Source organism: Candoia aspera, chromosome 12 (genome assembly GCF_035149785.1).
Source record: "Candoia aspera isolate rCanAsp1 chromosome 12, rCanAsp1.hap2, whole genome shotgun sequence".
Classification (NCBI taxonomy): Eukaryota; Metazoa; Chordata; class Lepidosauria; order Squamata; family Boidae; genus Candoia; species Candoia aspera.
In genome coordinates this window covers 14,581,231-14,599,605 of record NC_086164.1, presented here as the reverse complement: position 1 = coordinate 14,599,605, position 18,375 = coordinate 14,581,231, and the positions used below count along the sequence as shown (strand labels likewise).

Genomic DNA, 18,375 nt, shown 5'->3' with positions numbered 1-18,375 from the left:
CTTCTCTTTCCAGTCACTGACAAGATTCAGGACTAATGTTTAGGCTAAAAAGATACTTCCAAACTATGTAAGGTTTCATATTATATGCATCGAGTGTGTTTTCCCTTAAGAAGCAAATCTGTATTGAATAGCAGGCTGCTCTTTTTATGCCTTTTAAATGCCTTTTAAAAGCATGTTCTTTTCATGACTTTTTTTTTTGTCCTTTTGTTTCTGGAGAAATAGTATTTCAGAAAGGACAGGCAATAGACACGGGGGAAATTGAAATTGGAGATCAAGTGATGCAGACGATCCCACCAGGCCTCTTCTGGCGTTTCCAGATCACAATCCATCATCCAATGTATTTGAAATTTAATGTGTCCCTGGCAAAGGATTCTCTGCTTGGGATTTATGGCAGACGCAATATCCCTCCCACTCATACCCAGGTATTTTAATTTTGTCTAGTTTTAAAAAGCTAGCTATTTCACAGTGAATTATACTCTCCAAAATAATAGATAGTGATGTTCATTCTTAAATAGATCATTCAAGAACAGCCTCGCTTTTCAACATCTTCTGGACTAATGGAGTCTTTTTTTTTCTTTCTTTCTTGGCAGTTGAGAATTTTTCTCCATTTTATGTAAGCAGGCAGGGGGAAAAGGGGATTTTGCAAGAGCCACCAAACAGAGAGAACATTTCCAACTGTAATTTTATTACAACAGTAAAACAGTCTTTTGATTTGGAGTTGTTTTTGTCTCCATTTTTAGAATACCTTCTGATAGCCATTACTACCTGCTGGGGTGGATTGCAAAGGGTCCCACAGATGTCTACCAGCATGCCTTGTGTCTCTTGTTCATGTATAAACACATATACAGTAAATCTCCAGATAAGTGAATCATCCTCATTTAATTAATACCTTTTGACAAACTTCGGATGAACATCCCATGGCACTAAAAAAAAATTGATTTGCCTTTATGGTTTGTTTTCATTAAAGATAAAGGATAAAGATTCACACTCGTCTTTAGGTTTGAACCCCCTCAGCACGGTGAATCTTTCTTTACCAAAGATATAAATTTATTTTTTGTATATAAATAAATAAATAGTTTCCATTTTGTCCCCAGCTGCTTCTCCAAGACAGTAGGCTCTTCTGTCTTTGGAAGAGGATGCACGCATGAGAAAAAGCAAGTGAGGGAAATTGTTAATTGGCAACGTTTCTGTTCTTACAAAAGCAATGGAATGGCAATAGTGATCAGGGAATACTGAAGGATGTACAGCCTGGAGTGACTTTCCCCAAATATGCTTTTTAAATGATATGGCATGGTTTTCCATGTTTTACTTCCAAATTAGCAAGGAAAATAGGTGTCCAAGCTTCTGATTGACTTTATCTGCCTATTTTTAGAAAAACAACAAATAGGAAAAAAAAGGGGGGGCAGGCACAAGAATAATTGGCTTTGCTGAACCCTTTCCCTTCTCCCCTTACCTCAGCCCTACTGGTGAAATGGTAAGTGGTCCAATGTTAGATAAATGTTATGGAACTTTGGTCATGGTTTTGTGTATGCAAATCAATATTTGTCTTTTAACATCTGGCCGTAGCACTCTCTGCTGTGCTTTCTGGATTACAGATTCTCAAAGAGAAACTCCAGGTTCCCATTATGTTCTTGAACTTAAACCCTCCAGCATGGAAAGTACAGGGCTCTGTCTCTGAGCTGTATTTGCTTCCCTGAGGATGAGAGAACAAATCAGATCAGTTTGTTACAGCCATAAGGCCATAAATAACAGTGACAGTAAAATATCTAATAGTGAAACTGTTACACATGCATGCATGCATGCGCGCGCGCGCACACACACACACACACATATATATATATATATATATATATATCGGAAATGCAATGAGTAAAATAGGATCTAAAAATAAATAAGAACATATGTAATAAAATAAAAATAGTATTGTAAAAAGTGATTAATAAATGAGCACCCAAACTTTATTCATGGTGCGACATATTGTATAGAGAGTAGCACAAAACCGGGTGACTTGGGAAGATATTTTTGAGTCCATGTCTGAAACAAGTAACAGTAAGTAGAAATCACACTCCCTGCCTGGAAACATCTTTAAGGTTGGATACGTGAAGGTCTGTCTAGAGTCCTTATATCGGGAGCAGCATATGGCTTGGAGGAGAGAACGTTGATTGAAGAGCAAGAATTCCTGGTCTGTGTTTGGTGACCAGCTCAGAAGGCCTGTTCTTGCTGGTAGACGATAATGTTTTGTGCCCAAGCCTGACAACGATTAAAATAAAATTTAAGTACATCCATACTTTGATCACAGTCAGGTCATAAGCATCTAATTCACAGAGCACTAAAACCGTCTCTTTTTAAACGTCTTGGACGGAATCATTAAAGTTAAACCAAGTTCCTACACATCTTGGTTTCAGAACTAACTTTGAAGGGCTGGAAGGAGGCAATGTGCTGCTCTAAATGCCAAGGAGAAATAGAATGGTATATAAATAAAGGAAGGATTCCACTGAGATGAAAGGCAATAAGAATTCATTTAATCATTTTATCATTTTTTGTTATCTGTGCTCTTTCAGTTTGACTTTGTAAAACTAATGGATGGAAAACAGCTAATTAAACAGGAACCAAGATATTCTGAAGAATCTCACCAGGGGCCCAGGAATCTAATTTTAATGTCCATGCAAGAAACTGGTTTCATAGAATATATGGACCAAGGAGCTTGGCACATGGCATTTTACAATGATGGCAAGAAAATGGAGCAAGTGCTTATGCTGACAACAGCAATTGGTAAGAAAAAAATCATATATTTTTCTCATGCACTTAATGGAGACAGTAGAGTCTCAGCAGACAGAGAGTAGTGTGTGGCAGATGTGTGTGTGTGAGCATTATTTCACCATCTCAACATATTTGGGGTTTATTAGGTTGGGAAAGACTGTGAATCAGTTTATATAAACAAGGTTAGTATGAATAAGGTACAATTGGCAGGATTTAATACTTCGTACTAAACCAATTTTTTTTTAAAAAATCAAATTGAAATGGCTCAGCATAATACATGCATTCAGTTTCTCTTTCATATACCTGCCACTCACAATTTGGTTTCTCTCCAGATTTGTTGGGAACGTGAAATTATGAAATGCAATTAGGTAGTAGCATGGGGACGTTCGTTAGATCCGTACAGATTTTCTGGTGATTTCAGTGCTGTGGAATTTAAGATTAATTTAATATGAATGTTCATTGCAAATGCAGCGGAATAAATTATATTCAGATGAAATGTGAAGCTTAAGTTCTTGATTATCCTCACTTTCCACAAACAAGGATGCTTAAAATGTCAACTGTATCTGAGAATCATGGCTTGTGGCTCCCAAGCCAAGCAGGATTTGTTGTCCAAGAAATCCTGATTTATGATCCTGGCTTGTAAAAGACCCAATAATGCAGTATGCTCTACTTGGACCATTATAGTAAACCAGGTTAACCTCGCAAACCTCTGGGGGTTTGCAACTGACCATTGTAGTGGCATCATAAGAAAGTGCATGGGTGGGTTTCTTTTGCCCTTTGAAAAGGGTTGGCGCTCAATGAAGTAGAAACTAGGACGGTGTTTCTCAGCCTTGGTGACTTGAAGTTGTGTGGACTTCAACGCCCAGAGTTCCCCAGCCGGCATAAGTTGAAGTTCACACATCTTCAAGTTGCCAAGGTTGAGAAACACTGAGCTACTGTAGGAGGTTTCTGAAAGGCAAATTTCCACTCTTAAGCTCCTACATCCCCTAAATTAGCCTGAAATTCATGGGTGCAATTTCAGGCTGTCTGGAGGAGCGGTGGGTGAAAAGTCTCAATGAAAGTGGTGTGTCTCTTGGAGGACTTCAGCCGTCATCCCCATCCATATTTTTCAGGGGGCAGGGGAGATGGGCAACCCAAAACCAGCCACTTTGCTTACAAGTTCCAGCAGTGCCATGTTAGATGATTAGAAGCTACAGTGAGGGCTCTGCAGAACTACCCAACCCATGAGAAGCGGATCAGCTCTGGATGGTTTGTCATTTCCCTTAACGGGAGGAGCCAGATGAAAGGAAAAAAACAGCCTGTTGGCATACTCCATTGCAAGTACAGGTAGTCCTCGACTTACGACCACAATTGGGACCAGAACTTCCATCGCTAAGCAAGGCGGTTGTTAAGTGAGTCACCCAATTTCACAACTTTTTTTGCCATGGTCATAAAGTGAATCGCCATGGTTGTTAAGCGAATCTGGCTTCCCCCATTGACTTTGCTTGTCGGAAGCCAGCTGGGAAAGTCGCAAATGGCGATCATGTGACCCCAGGATGCTGCAACCATTGTAAATACATGCCGGTTGCCAAGGGCCTGGATTTTGATCATGTGACTGCAGGGACACTGCGATGGTCATAAGTGTGAGGACTAGTTGTAAGTCCCTTCAGCGCCATCGTAACTTCAAACAATTCCTAAATGAACGATCATAAGTCGAGGACTACCTGTATGCAAACTCAGGCAATGTATTTATATTGTTGGAAAGATACCTTATTTTACGATGATTCTGAGTACTAGGAATGTGATTAGTTACTGCCACCCCCTGCCAAATGATTTTGTGGTGTACTATGCCTTATTTGAGACTGTAGCTTTCAGTGTGAGTGGCGTTTCTTGTTTTGTTCTTGTCTTTCTGTGAACAGAAGTCATGGATGACTGTTCTACTAACTGCAATGGAAACGGAGAATGCATTTCTGGCCACTGCCACTGTTTCCCAGGATTCCTTGGTCCTGATTGTGCACGAGGTACGGATTTGAAACTGAACACACCCACATACCTTCTCACACAGCCCTACACTCTTACGTAATTGCAATAGAAGCCGTGTTTGATGGCATCTTGCTCCAACCCGTTGAATGTATCATTCTAAAATGTTCCAGAATTGCATGTAGGGTGCCCCACTATGATATATGTCTATCATCTTTCTAAAAATCCCCATCCTCTGCTTGCATTTCAGTTTGTGTAGAGAACCACAGAGACAATCTTGGAGAAGGAATGCAGCAGTTAGGAAAACATGAATGAAGTCTGGGAGAGGAAGAAGGCATTAGAACCTACCTTGACTCTTTTTGGTGTGAGAGGGAAGGAAAGAAAAAAAAAACACTGTTGGACTTTCAAGATTCTATTATTATAGTGAAATCAATAGGGTAGAGTTCCAGTGGTTTTTCCAGGAGTCCATTTCCTAACCTGGCATACCTCAAAGGGCTGACAGATTAAGATCCATGAAAGCTTATGTGGTAATGAAGGCGTCACCAGATCCTGCACTGCCTTTGTTTATTCATTGTAAGCATTTCTATACTGTCCAGCCTCAAGATCTGGTTGATGTAGAACAGTTTAAAACAATATAAAAAAGAATCCTGATTGCCTTCGTTCATACATTAAAATCTAATGATAAAATATACAATGGTCCCCCAAGACACCTTAGGCACCAAAATCATGCCTAAAAATGAGGTGTCCAGCATCTTCTTGAATTCCAGAAGGGAGGGAAGTAGATGTACTTTTGGAGTCAGTGAATTCCATAATTTGGAGGCTACCACAGAAAAGGTCCACTTTCTGGTTCATAGTCTTTTCACTTCCCTCCGAGGCAGGACCGTGAACAGGCCTTCCTTTGATGTCATCACAAAGAGGGTTGACTCAGGTTGGACCTGCCAGTTCCTGTTATATCCTGGCAGGATGCAGTACAGAAATTGGTACAGGAGGCTAACATCTCCTCATCTGGAAACTCAGACTACAAAGGCTGTTGTTTTGTTTTGATTTGATTTATTTTTGCAAAGCCCATGCATTATATTTAAGTTTCATCCTCCTTGCGTTGAAATTTGCATTGGCAAATTTCATCCAATTATACCAAGTTTTAATTAATTTATTTTTTTTAATCACACTTGTCTCCTATCTGTGCATCTAAGAATAGTGCTTAGGGTAGGCTACATGGTAGCAGGAGTGAAAAGCCATTTTAAACAGGCATTGATAAATAAGAGTATAAATATATAAAGCAAAAAAGGAAAATGAGTATTCTGAATTTGGAATTTTGGAGCCAAATTCTGCTTGGCTTCCAAGTGAAATCCAGCAGCCTCCAAAATGGTGCCAGTGGAACCAGACCTTTCTTCTGCATCATGAAAGCGAGGTCCAAATTGAACCATGGGGCAGGCTCACATCCCTAACACAGATTACTGACATGGAGTCACATCTTCCTTCCACAGATTCCTGCCCAGTTTTATGCAGTGGAAATGGGGAGTATGAACAGGGTCACTGTGTTTGTCGCAATGGGTGGAAGGGACCAGAATGTGATGTCCCAGAAGAGCAGTGCATTGACCCCACCTGCTTTGGCCATGGCACGTGTATCATGGGAATCTGCATTTGTGTCCCTGGATATAAAGGAGAGATATGTGAAGAAGGTTTGTCTCTTTTTGTTCTTGGAGGTCTACCTCCAAAGTATCAAACGTTTCAGTGCTTAAAAAGCCATTATCCTGCATGACAATAGGGGTGTGCAAAATGTCGTCTTGTGGGATGTTCAGTCCCCCAGATGGGCTATTCTGAATGTGGAACGATTCTTCCGTGTCAAAAGCACCTACCAAGGCACTTCTGTATTGAGAGGATTTGCCGGTGACGTCACTGTTGACCAGGGAATGCCCAAGGGGGGTCCTTTCATGTCCCTGTTATTTTCCCACCAAAGTGGTACTTGCATATGCATGCTTTTGAATGGCTAGGTTAGCAGGAGCTGGGACAAGTTGACGGGAGCTCACTCCGTCACGTGGCTCACGCTGTTGGGTTTCAAACTGCCGAGCTGCCAACCTTAATGGTCCTCTGATTCAGCGTCTTAACCACTGAGCCACCACAGCCCCTGAATGTGGAACGATTCTTGATGGAACCTTTTGCACATGTGTAAAATCCAGTGTCCTACTCAATCATGACTTTTGCTAGCCTTCCCTCCCTCCCTCCCTCCCTCCCTCTTTCTTTCTTTCCTTCTTTCCTTCTTTCTTTCCTGAAGAAAATTAAACACCCACTCCATATACAAGGGATACAAAAAGTATTTGTATTAGAGCTCCTGGAATTAGCATATTAAAATGAAAGAAATATAACTAATATGGGGGCGGGGGGCATTACTTATTGAGATTTTAAACAACGGCTAAACATGTTAATTCCAGAACTGCATAGACTGTTATAATTCCTCTTGGTATGATTTCTAGCAAAGGAGAAAATAATTTTCTGGTCAAAGTATTATTGTGTTTCTACTGATAGCAAAAACTTTTATGATTTCCAGCAAAGGAGAAACTAATTTTCTGGTCAAGGAATTATTGTGTTTCTACTGATAGCAAAAACCTTACACAGATTGATCTGGTGGGTAAGATACACCAGAAATCTAAGAAGCAGTTATAGTTCTTTCAGATCCATCCAGCTGGGTGAGGTTGATGAGAGTTGAGCTCCAAAATACCTTTCAAGTACCAGATATCCTATTCCTCAGATGCTACAGAAGTTCTCACTGAAGTTCCAGAGCCTGATGGATCCAGCTGACTATCTGGGCTTATCCAAAATGTTAAACCTGTAGTCTAACTATCCTAGATTATACCTTGGCTGTGTCTCATGAGCTTCCATCTTATTCAACACAAGAACCAACTTTTATCTGGAAGATGTCCAAGCTGACCCTTCATCAGATAAATGTAATACCTACAGCACACAGCAATTATGAAATAATCCTTAAAGAACGCTGTATTTATTTATTAAATTTATATCCCATCTTTCCTCCAAGAGCATAAGGCACATTGCATGGTGATCTCCCTTCATTTTTTACCCACAGCTCTGTGAGTTAGATTGGCCTGAGTGAGTGAGTGACTCAAATTTACCCAGTGAGTTTTCATGGCTAAGGGTAGACTTGAACTTCAGTCATCCTGGTTCAGTATCTTAATCACTATACCACATTACAAAATGCCTTTTCCAGAAAAATCAAACCATGTTTACCATAAATCTCTCTATAATTTCTTTTTTAATAGAATGAGATATCTACAACCATGTTCTTTAAGAAATTTATTTGCTCAGATGATCCAGTGCAATAGAACACAGGGGGTTTAGAACTTTAATCAACATTTAGATGGAATGTTTGTAGATAAATGCTCTTTGTCCTACATTCCAAATAGATTTGAGATGGACTTTGTGGTGAGAGGAAACATCTTACTCCTTGGGAGTCAATCTGTTCACTAGGGAGTAAGTATTCATAGGCTCAGAACCTAGAAGCGTTGAAACCTGTGGGAATAAAGGATTGAAGGAACTTGTGCAAGAGTTCCTGCTCAGGCCTGTGACCATTCTCAGGCTTTAAAGATGACTGGTGCTGGAAGAGCTGACCTCTTCTGATTGGGCTATAGGGAGTGCCTTCAAAGAAATGCTATCTGGAAGGTAAATGGACTGCATAAAGTTCCTTAATGAGGCTAGCATTCAGGATTTGCTTGTTAGGGAGGGGAGGACCCCAAAAATGCTAAACACTTTTCCTGGGCTCAGGTTCTTTCCTTAGTTGAAATATAATTTGATTTATAATTTGACAATCTGAGGCTTCAAAGGTAGGCTGTGTTTGTCTTAAAGCCCTATCCTTGATAATTTAAGGATACTTTTACTTACAGCCCTGATTTCTGTTGGATATTTAATGTCCTTGTCTCTCTGCTTTATTTTCCAGAGGACTGCTTAGACCCTATGTGTTCTGGTCATGGAGTCTGTGTCCAAGGAGAATGCCACTGTTCCATGGGCTGGGGTGGAGTCAACTGTGAAACATCACTTCCCATCTGTCAAGAACAGTGTTCAGGCCATGGTACCTTTGTCTTAGAGACAGGAATGTGTAGTTGTGACCCAAAGTGGACAGGCTCTGACTGCTCATCAGGTGAGGTTTCTTGGCACTGATCCATCTCAAATGTATTAGAGAGTTTAGTTTTTAATAAAGGAGAATATTGCCATCCAAATATGTGTGTTGCTAACTTTCACCTCTGTGGTCAACTTTCAGGGAAAGAGACAGTTTGATACAGGATATGAAAAACAAGGGGAAAGAGCAAAAGGAAAGATTGTTGTTTTCTAAAAGCAAATTATTTTTTCATCTGCCTTAGCAAGGTCCCTGTGTCTCTCCCAGAGTTCCTGGACATTCAGTTTAGTTTAAATTCTTACTGCTTTTAGAGACAGGATTAAGACCTTCCTCTTCAACCAGACTATTTGAGTTATACAAAGACTAATGTTGGTTGTTGTTTATTTAACCTCATTTCTAATAGTTTCTTATTTTACCTTGTCAACCTTCTTGAGTGCCCTATGTATATAAAGACGGTCTAGAAATTAAGCTAATATTAATCAAACAAATAATGAAGTGTTATGCCAATTGGCAAGAAGATTCCAAGGTGGTAGGGAGAAACCAAGATTTTGCATTTCATTCAGAAGCTGTTAAATACCTAGGGGTTACTCTCTGCAGGAAAATGTCTAGTTTAATGGATAAGAACATTTCAAATTGTATCATCCAGATGAAAGAAGATATGAAGAACTGTGTGAAAATACCATTACATTTGTGAGGAAGAATTAAAGTTGTGAAAATGAATTTTGCATCGAGACTGATGCGTATTTGAGAGCAATGCTTATTTTGGTTCCACTTAAATATTTTGAACAGATTGAGAAGTTGATTGTTAATTTTTTATGGAAAAAAACAAATACAAGGATCTCCTTGTTAAAATTATGTCTTTCTTATGTGATCATAGTTTTAATTTTTCTCATTTTAAGCAATACTATTGGGCTTTTGCTATTGGGGTGGAAACTATATTGAGTGTGTACCATTTGGGGCTCAGTTTGAGAGTTATTATTTATTTAGTAACCTTGCAGTTCTGGCACATTATAATAGGATTTCAGTTACTTTTTCAGCATTGAAGGCCATTAAACAGAAAAATTAAATTTTCTGTCAATTCCATGAGAAATTGATGATTTGGAGCAATTTTTATTTAAAAATAGTTGGCTGATAATACATTTATTTTGGAAACTATGGCTCATAATGAAATCATTACCCAAAAGCAACTAGTAAGTAATGATAATTTAAAACTTTAAAGATTTTACAGAAGGAACACAATTTACCTGGAGAAACAGAATGACAATACATATAGTTAAAACATTTGTTAAATACATTGTTAGGTCCTTATGCCCTCATAGACTTTGAAACTCCAGAGGCATTGAATGTATTGGAGAAAGTGTTTATTGATTGGAAACCAACAATTTACTGTTGTCAGATATAGAAAAAAAAAAAATGAAATAAGCATTGGTGTATCCCATGTTACCCAATCAATGGCTTCAGTCTTTGAAGAATGTTAAATAATTTTATTTAGCTAGTTCAACAACAACAACAAAAATCTCTTTAGGGTCTGTTGGACCTCTCAAGGAATGTTTTAATAAGTTGACTTTTTCCTTGTCAATGCTAGAGATGCAATAAATGTGAAGGAATATGTTATAACATGGTAACCCATAAGGAAATGTTGGAGAGCCCTATGGTCCAATTTCCTATCTCAGTACAATAACGCACAAATTAACTGGCAAGAAATAACGCTTATGAATTTAGTTTATATAAAAAATGTATTTTAGCAAATGTTTAGACAGAGAGATATGCTTATGTGTGGATTATAAAATATTTAGCTTTAATTTTACTTTTTATATATTGCACAAGTCAGAAGTTATTAATGGGAAAAATACCTTAGAGAACTCTGTTGGTTTAAGTAATTAAAATGAAGAATTCAAAGTGAATCCTTAATGCTTCTTAAATTAATGTAGGTTCGGTTGTCTCCTTTTGAGAAAAGGAACAGAACAAACCAAGCAAGAACACTTCAGAATCAATATTTATTGCTGCGATAAAATTAATCAGCTTTCAGAATTCAAATATATATGTGAAATCATAATGGAACAGCAGTGAAACATTCTGTTTTTGTACATTCATGTTTGAACTTAAGTTAACTTTGAGAAGCCCTGGTTTCTTTCTCTTCTTGGAAAAGAAATTATCTGTTATGATTTCATTTAAGTCATGCAATGGAATAAACGCCCCTGAGGATATAACAATCTCATAGTGATAAAAGAGAAAAGAATAATGGTGTTCCAGCAGAAGAGGTTACCACAGTTCCTGTTAGACTTGGCCAGAGAACCTGGCATAGCTGAGGGGAATGATGGGGTCCTCAAGGACCAATACTTCTTGCTAGTTTAAAATGGGACCCAATTCTAAGAAAAATGGTGAGTCATATGACTTGTCCTAACAGCCAGGAGCCACGCTGAGACAAGGAGTAGGTCTCTAGTGTTTATTGCTGCTACGTAAGACAGAATCCTAACAAACTGAAGAAGCGTGGGAAAAACCCAGACAGATAAACCCCAAAAGTCAAGGCGGGTCTGATCTGTGTCTCTTTGAATGGCTGCTCAACTCCTCACTACTACGCATGCGTTTTCCCCCCTGGATAGAGGCCCCCTCCTGCTCGCCATCAGTACTCATGACATGACTGCAGCTATCATTTTCTTTCCCCCAATGTCTTTGAGGTCTACCTGCAATATGCCTTTTTTTTTTTTCCTATTATAAGCAGTAGAATGAAGAGTTGCATTTCTTAGTGACAGGGTCACTGAGAAAGGAATAATCAGAGACAGGAGTTGCCAAATGTATTATCATTTCTAACCAGTGCTACTACTTCTGTTGCTTGGAAAAGACATGGAGGAAGCTTCAGATCATGCTTGGAGGAGGGAGAAGCTTTTATGATTGACATCTTTCAGTGCTCCCTCAAAGCTCAAATACTGGGGTTGCTTTCAAAAAAGCAGGCACTTGAAATGCATGTCCCTGCTTCTCTAAACAGAAGGGCCTTTGCTTCATATCAGAAACTTTGAATGTGTGTTCTCATTCCTCAGCTAGAACTACATCATATTACACCTGTTCTGTGGGTCACTGGCCAGAAAGGAATCCTGTCTTCCATTTCCTCTCAAATACTATCCTGTGGCAAAACAAATGCTACCAGTTCTGCTCTATCTCATGACCTGTTCTTTGTGAAGTTTAGGAGACGTGTGGTGGTGGATTTCACTAATGCTGATAGTTCTCAGGAAGGAGGGAGTACATTCCAAGGAGGAGGAAAAGATAAGGGGAGACACAGTCCAGAAGTGACTGTGGGAAAACCAGGAGGTTCAGGTTAGCCCCGCCCTAGAGCTTTCCCAGGTCATTTCCCCTGAGGTTAGGTAGATGTCAGAACCAAGCCTGCCTTGCCTGCCTCTGACTCGGAAAGTGAAACCATTTCTGAGTCAGAGGAGGAATTGGAAACTTACTGGGCTGAAACTGGGAAAACAAAACTCCAAGATGAGTCAGCAGTGTGGGAAGAATCCATGGCGCTGATTGGGCAAGATTTGGGGAAGGATTTGAATCCTTCAATCACTGTGCACCAATGATGGGCTGAAAAGTGTGTGAAGGAGAAAGCAGCCTGATTGGCTGCAGGAGACTCCAAGTGCGCCAAAGATCAGGATAAAAGGCAGCTGCGCGAAGAGCAAGCAGCCAGAGACAACAGATCCTCCAAGCCTGCAGCTTTGGAAGAAGATTCCCTACCAATGTCAGAGCCAGCATCTGTTGCTGAAGAGGAACCAGCGACTTTGCTCCACCGCAAGGAGGGATTGATTCCTGCATCTGCTGCAACTGAGGAATCAGCATCAGCCGCACCCAGCAGCCTCCACCTTGCATCCAGCCTTGAAACTCCACAATCTTCCCAGCAGCATAGTCACGCTCCAAAACTCCAGTGTTGCTGTTCACTTTCGGTCTAGAGCAACAGTGCTTCATCCACTCAGCCATGTCCAGGAATTTCACAACTATCTTGCTCAGGATCTGGTTGCCAGTCCAGCCCACGGTCTCTAGTCAAGTCCAGCCTTGCTTTAAACTCCAAGTCTTGCTCCAAGCCCTCCATCCAGAGAATTCCAGTCTAGTCCAGGGCTTTCAGCCAGGTCCAGACTCGTTTCAGGTTCTAAGCCTTGCACCAAGTCTCCAGTCCAGAGAATCCAGTCTAGTTTGGGACTTCCAGTCGAGTCCTGCCTCAATCCAAGTTCCAAGCCTTGCCTCAAACCTCCAGTCCAGAGAGTTCAGCCTAGTCCAGGGCTCCCAGCCAAGTCTAGCCTTGTCCCGAGTTCAAGTCCTGTTTCCAAGCTCCAGTTGGTATGTCCAGACCCAACCCAGCTCCAGATTGCCAGTGATCCAGTGTCAGAACAGCTGCAGCACACCATTCCAGTTCAAGATCTGTTGCCTCCAGCACACTGCGTTCCAGTTGCATCCAGCCTACCTGTCCAGTGAGAGTCCTGTTTCGCTGCCTGTTGTGCCAGTTGGGCTTCTTAATTTGAGTCTTCATATTCAAGGACTTAATTACTGTAAATAGTTATTTAATAAAGTGTGTTTTATAAGACCTTGCCTGGCTGTGTAGTCTGAACAGGACAGCAGAGTAGCTTTAGTCTGGCAAGATTCTGTCTGTACAGTGCGAGCAAATAAAAAACTGAAGTTTGACTGGATTGATTCTTCATCATTCTTGGGCTGGGCCTGGCACTTGTATCCCCATGAAACCAATTTATGTCCCATATTTTGGTCGGCCATAGGTTAGGGAGAGGGGGAAGATGCTGTCCTGCACCATACCAGAGGAAGCAACCACCTCAGGTGGCATATTTAGGGTCAACAGTGGCAATGAATATTATGGCTCTGGCTGTTCCTCTTTGTTAAGTGACAAAAGTAAAACCAGCTTTCTTGGAGCTCTCTAAAGCCTGCCCCCTCAACTGTAGTTGGGAGGTATCATCCCACCACCAGTGAAATAAGATTGCACTGAGAGTCCAGTTAGCTTCTGAGGAAGAAGAGCCATCTTGTTTTCCTTTCCTTCAGGGTGGTGACAGCACTGCTTCCTCCTATCCAGAAGTCCTTCCAACATATATAGTGTATTCATCTGATAATGGGTGTCAGAACCACCCTTGTCTCTCTCTCTTTCAACGCTTTCCAAGTAAATGAGAACTTCTGGGTTAATGTCCACCACATTCAGAAATCACGATAACACCATGAATATGTGCAAATGATACCTTTCAAAACATTTTGGTGGGCAGGGCACCATCTGGTTATTCCTACCATAAACTTAGTAATGCAAATATTTCTCTGAGAAGTTGCCCAACAGTCATATTTTAGTATTCAGTGCAGGATGGCTGTGGGACAAGCTGAGGAAAGAAGTTGGGGAGGGGTCTGTTTCCTTAGAAGTCAGAAAAAGATACCTGCTGAAAATAATTTCTGTGAGCTTCTGTCACATAGTTGTGGTAGAGAAGAAAATGTTTAATGGGTGCAGTTGTTCATGGATAGGAATGGAAAGAAAACTTTTGTCTGCTAGATTTCCTCTGACTTTTCCCACAAAGAAATCTCTGTATTTGCAGAAAGGTGTTTTCCTTCTAGCCAAACAACAACCAGCCGGGAGTGAAGCAAAGCCTAGCAACAGTTCATATGTTAGTATTGCAAACATTAGTGCACCAAGGAATGGGGAATGGTCTTACAAGTCAATAGCAAACATGCTGACCTAACAGAGATACAAGTCCTGAAAAAATAAAATCATTCTCTGTCAGGCAGCAGGATGGATATGCTACACACATTTCCTCAAGCTTCGAATGATGGAGATGGTAGACTGTATTACACGGACAGAAATCACAAATAGAGGATGCATTTTTAGAAAGAGAATTTCAAGTCCTGTCTGTTACTTCAAATAACGTTCACGCCTAAGGGTGGTTGTTTAGTTTGTGACAAATGTCCTTCATCTGATTACAGATGATCACAGTGTATCATATGACTGTAGTTTCTTCTCAAATGGAGACAGTATATGAATATTGGTGTTTATGATCCCTAAAACCCAAATGGTCCATGGTGAAAATTGCAAACCTGTCAGCAACTTTGATATCATTGCTTCATTCCATTTGCATTGCAATTGTGCTGTCTGTTTGTTAAAAAAAATGCTTCTGGTAACAGGTTCGTTGAAACATTTAACAAAGGAGTATTTATATGAGATAGTTGTTGTTTTTTGCTCATGTAAATAAGAAAATGTGATTGTGATCTCTGTGTTTTTTGATGAGAAGGAGAAAGTTCCTAGAAACTGCCTCTTGAGACTGAAACAGATGTTGTTATTTTAGGTTGTGGTTACAGTTGTATCTTAACATAGTTTTCTGACAGTTTAAAGTTTTAGAAAAACCTGATAATTACTGGGAATGAAACTGAATTGTGCAGTGAAGCTTATTTAGAGTTGTTTACTTTATATTTAACTTTGAATGCATTAAGCTTTAATCAGCTGGTTAATCAACTAAACATTTGCTCTTCCTGATTAAAATATTGGATTCACTGACTCAGCCCCGTCACAAGAAGTTTTAGTGCAGCAGCTTAATCAGCTTAAACCCAAAATAAAATGTACACATGACCGAAACTGTATTCACATCTCCTTCACATAATGGGCAATCTAAAAAGCAGGCAGTGCCTCTTTTCAAAGGGAAAGTTATCTTTAAAATATTTTAGGTTGTTCCCTTTTAAGTAACAAATAAGCATAGTCTCAAAAATAAAACTGGAGGGCCTTTAACTCACAACCCTTCCAAACCAAATTGCCCCCTATTGATTAATCACCGTAAAGTTTTAATGGAATAATCAATCATTCAACCAATTAAAGCTTCCTACTATGCTAATAACTCTGACAGAAATCCTACAGTGTGACCCTAGTAGGCTTCCCAGAGGCAAAATAAATTAAATTTCAGGATCAGTGACTAGACTTATACCAGCAAGGATGTTGGCAAAAACAGATTTGTTTCTGAACACAAAGGATACCTTTATGCTTCACCTTTTAAATTGCAATCGTGATTTTAAATCCCACTGATTTATTTATTTTTTTGCAGGAAACATTGCTCTGAAAAGGCCATGGATTAGCAAATATGGCTGATGTTTTAAAAATATAAAGTCACATCATGGGTTAATCTACTCTTGTTGATTTCTTGGGGATTATGACTGGTCCCACCATTCTGGTTTTAGTCATGGCACTACATCTAGCTCTTAGAAACTTGGGACTCAGCTTTCGAACTGGATAGTGCCCACAGAATCTGTGTCCATTTTGTCTATTTGTCTATTTAGGATACAGTTCACATTTACTGAAACGTCCTCTAAGTACACGATCCGATAGGCAAGATCCAGTATGTGTGATTCCTCTTCCTTCTCTCATTGTCTGCACATGCAAATGTGTTAACACTGTTTCTTTTAAGAGTGTCTAAGACTGAAGTGTGTAGAGTTCAATATGGTGCCTTTTTTTCCCCCTGAGAATCCCAAGGTCTATTAGATGAAAAGCAGCTCCACTGAAGCAGGGTGAAAAGGGAAAAAAAAACATAATGCAAAGGTTAAGGAAATGGGATGTTGTATTCTGCTACAGCATATGAACTATAAACTATAAGGACTTGCTTATGCAAAACATCATCTGACTTACTGTCAGTCGGAGAATCCTGCATAGGTTTAAATTGACCTGAAGACTTCACAGAGGGCTGGTACTTCAGAAATATTCTATACTTTTTTTTTCTTATTCCAAGAAAACAATAAAGTCAATAATTTTAAATGTTTTTTCTAATTAACTGGATCTATTATTTTGTATTTACCATAGAGCTCTGCACACTGGATTGTGGTGCCCATGGTGTTTGTGCAAAGGGAGTGTGCCAGTGTGAAGAAGGTTGGATAGGACCCACTTGTGAAGAACGGACATGTAATTCTCACTGCACCGAGCATGGAAAGTGCAAAGATGGCAAATGTGAATGCAGCCCTGGATGGGAAGGAGACCACTGTACAATTGGTAAGATTTGTGTGTGCCTGGCCCAAACTGGAATAGCTCTAGAGAGGAAATTATCCCCCAAAAAATGTTTGTACCCACTCATAACTTCAAACCTGATACTTTTAGTTCCACTTGATTTGGCTTGGGCAGTGCCTGGATCAAGACTGCTAAATTCTAACACGGGGAAAGCAAAGGCCGCAGAGTTGCAGTTAAACAGAACAGTTTGACTACTCCAGGGTGGGGTTTGGGCATGATTATTTCATGGCTGTCCAACTATTCTCTCGGGCCTTCAGCCTAGGAGGGACAGTGGATGTAATCAGGCTGAATCTCTTTGGGATGCCTCAAACTTAGTGCCTTCAAGCAAAAAAATCAGGGAAGTCAGGACCATGGACAGCTCCCCCAGGTCTTGCTAGCTGGAACTCTCAGCCTTTAGCACAGCAGTAGACGGATGATGCCTCGGCCGAGAGCTGAAGCAATCTGAAGTCTTATGTAACCTGACAAGGCCTATATTATAGATGACATGACTCGCTAGAGGAATTGGCTTAGTTCTTTTAAAGGACTTTGTCTGACGTTATATCCATTTCCTTCTCAAAGCTAAAAGATACAGTGGGTGCTATTACAAACCTCTTGGGAGTCTGAAAGTGATAATAAGGCCATGCCCTCCAGTTAGGGAAATGGAGAAGCTGTGTGAAATAGCCTAAACTTTATCCTCTTCTGTGTCTTCCTGGGGGAGCCATGGCACTGTAACTCAGCTGAGTTTCTGGTTATGCATCTGGAACTAATATGGCATTAAGAAGAGGAAGAAATACCTCAAACATAGAGAACCAGAGAGTGGCTGTCATGGTCCCTGTTCCAATGTTCCTGGAAAACATCGTAACGTGTTCCCATGCCCTGTTGGTGCTGACACGGGTCGCTGTACGGGAGGGGGCTGCTGCTGTTCCCTTAGGAGTGAAGAATGCATGTTTGGGTTATCTCGCCTGGTCAAGGACGTTTTCCGAAGACCGGCAGAGACCGTTAGGGGCACCTGCAGGGAATGGGATTGTACTGACTCTGGGGGGAGGGACTGGACACTGCCGGGGTTTTTACTGGGAGACATCCCACGCTTTCACTATTCTCAGCTTTACTTGTGATTCTGCACACTATTCGTTATTAAGTCAGATATCCACGAAAGCCTTGTGTGAGTCTGATCGTGATTTTGAATAAGCAATCATTACAGTGGCAGAGTTGGAAGACGCCACAAAGAACGTCTAGTCTGATCCACTGCAACCTGTAGGAGAAGAAGTTCAGCCGTCCATCAGAGGTGGCTATTCAGCCTCTTACAAACCTCCAGAGATAGACTCTTCCACTGTGGTACAGATCTTGCAGTCAGGGAGATTTTTCTTTATACATGAACAAGATCCACACTACTGAAACTTATACCCATGATTTCTGCTTATAGTTTCTGGGGCCATGGAAAAGAGCTCTTGACCATCTCTCTGTAGTTTCCCTGGTAAGCTTCAGAAGTCAGTTCCTTCTGGAAACATTTGTTTCCTCTCCCAACTATCTATATTTCTGCAAATAAAAGGTG

At 40.4% G+C, this 18,375-nt stretch overlaps 1 protein-coding gene across 1 annotated transcript in view; it reads left to right on the top strand.

Moving 5' to 3' along the window:
• TENM1 (teneurin transmembrane protein 1) overlaps positions 1–18,375 on the top strand; it is a 273,477-nt gene that overhangs the window by 153,180 nt on the left and 101,922 nt on the right. The window contains exons 6-11 of the mRNA XM_063313466.1: positions 217–422; positions 2,562–2,772; positions 4,659–4,760; positions 6,207–6,401; positions 8,669–8,869; positions 16,644–16,829. Of these exons, the coding sequence (XP_063169536.1) occupies positions 217–422; positions 2,562–2,772; positions 4,659–4,760; positions 6,207–6,401; positions 8,669–8,869; positions 16,644–16,829 (1,101 nt within the window). The remainder of the gene's footprint in view (positions 1–216; positions 423–2,561; positions 2,773–4,658; positions 4,761–6,206; positions 6,402–8,668; positions 8,870–16,643; positions 16,830–18,375) is intronic.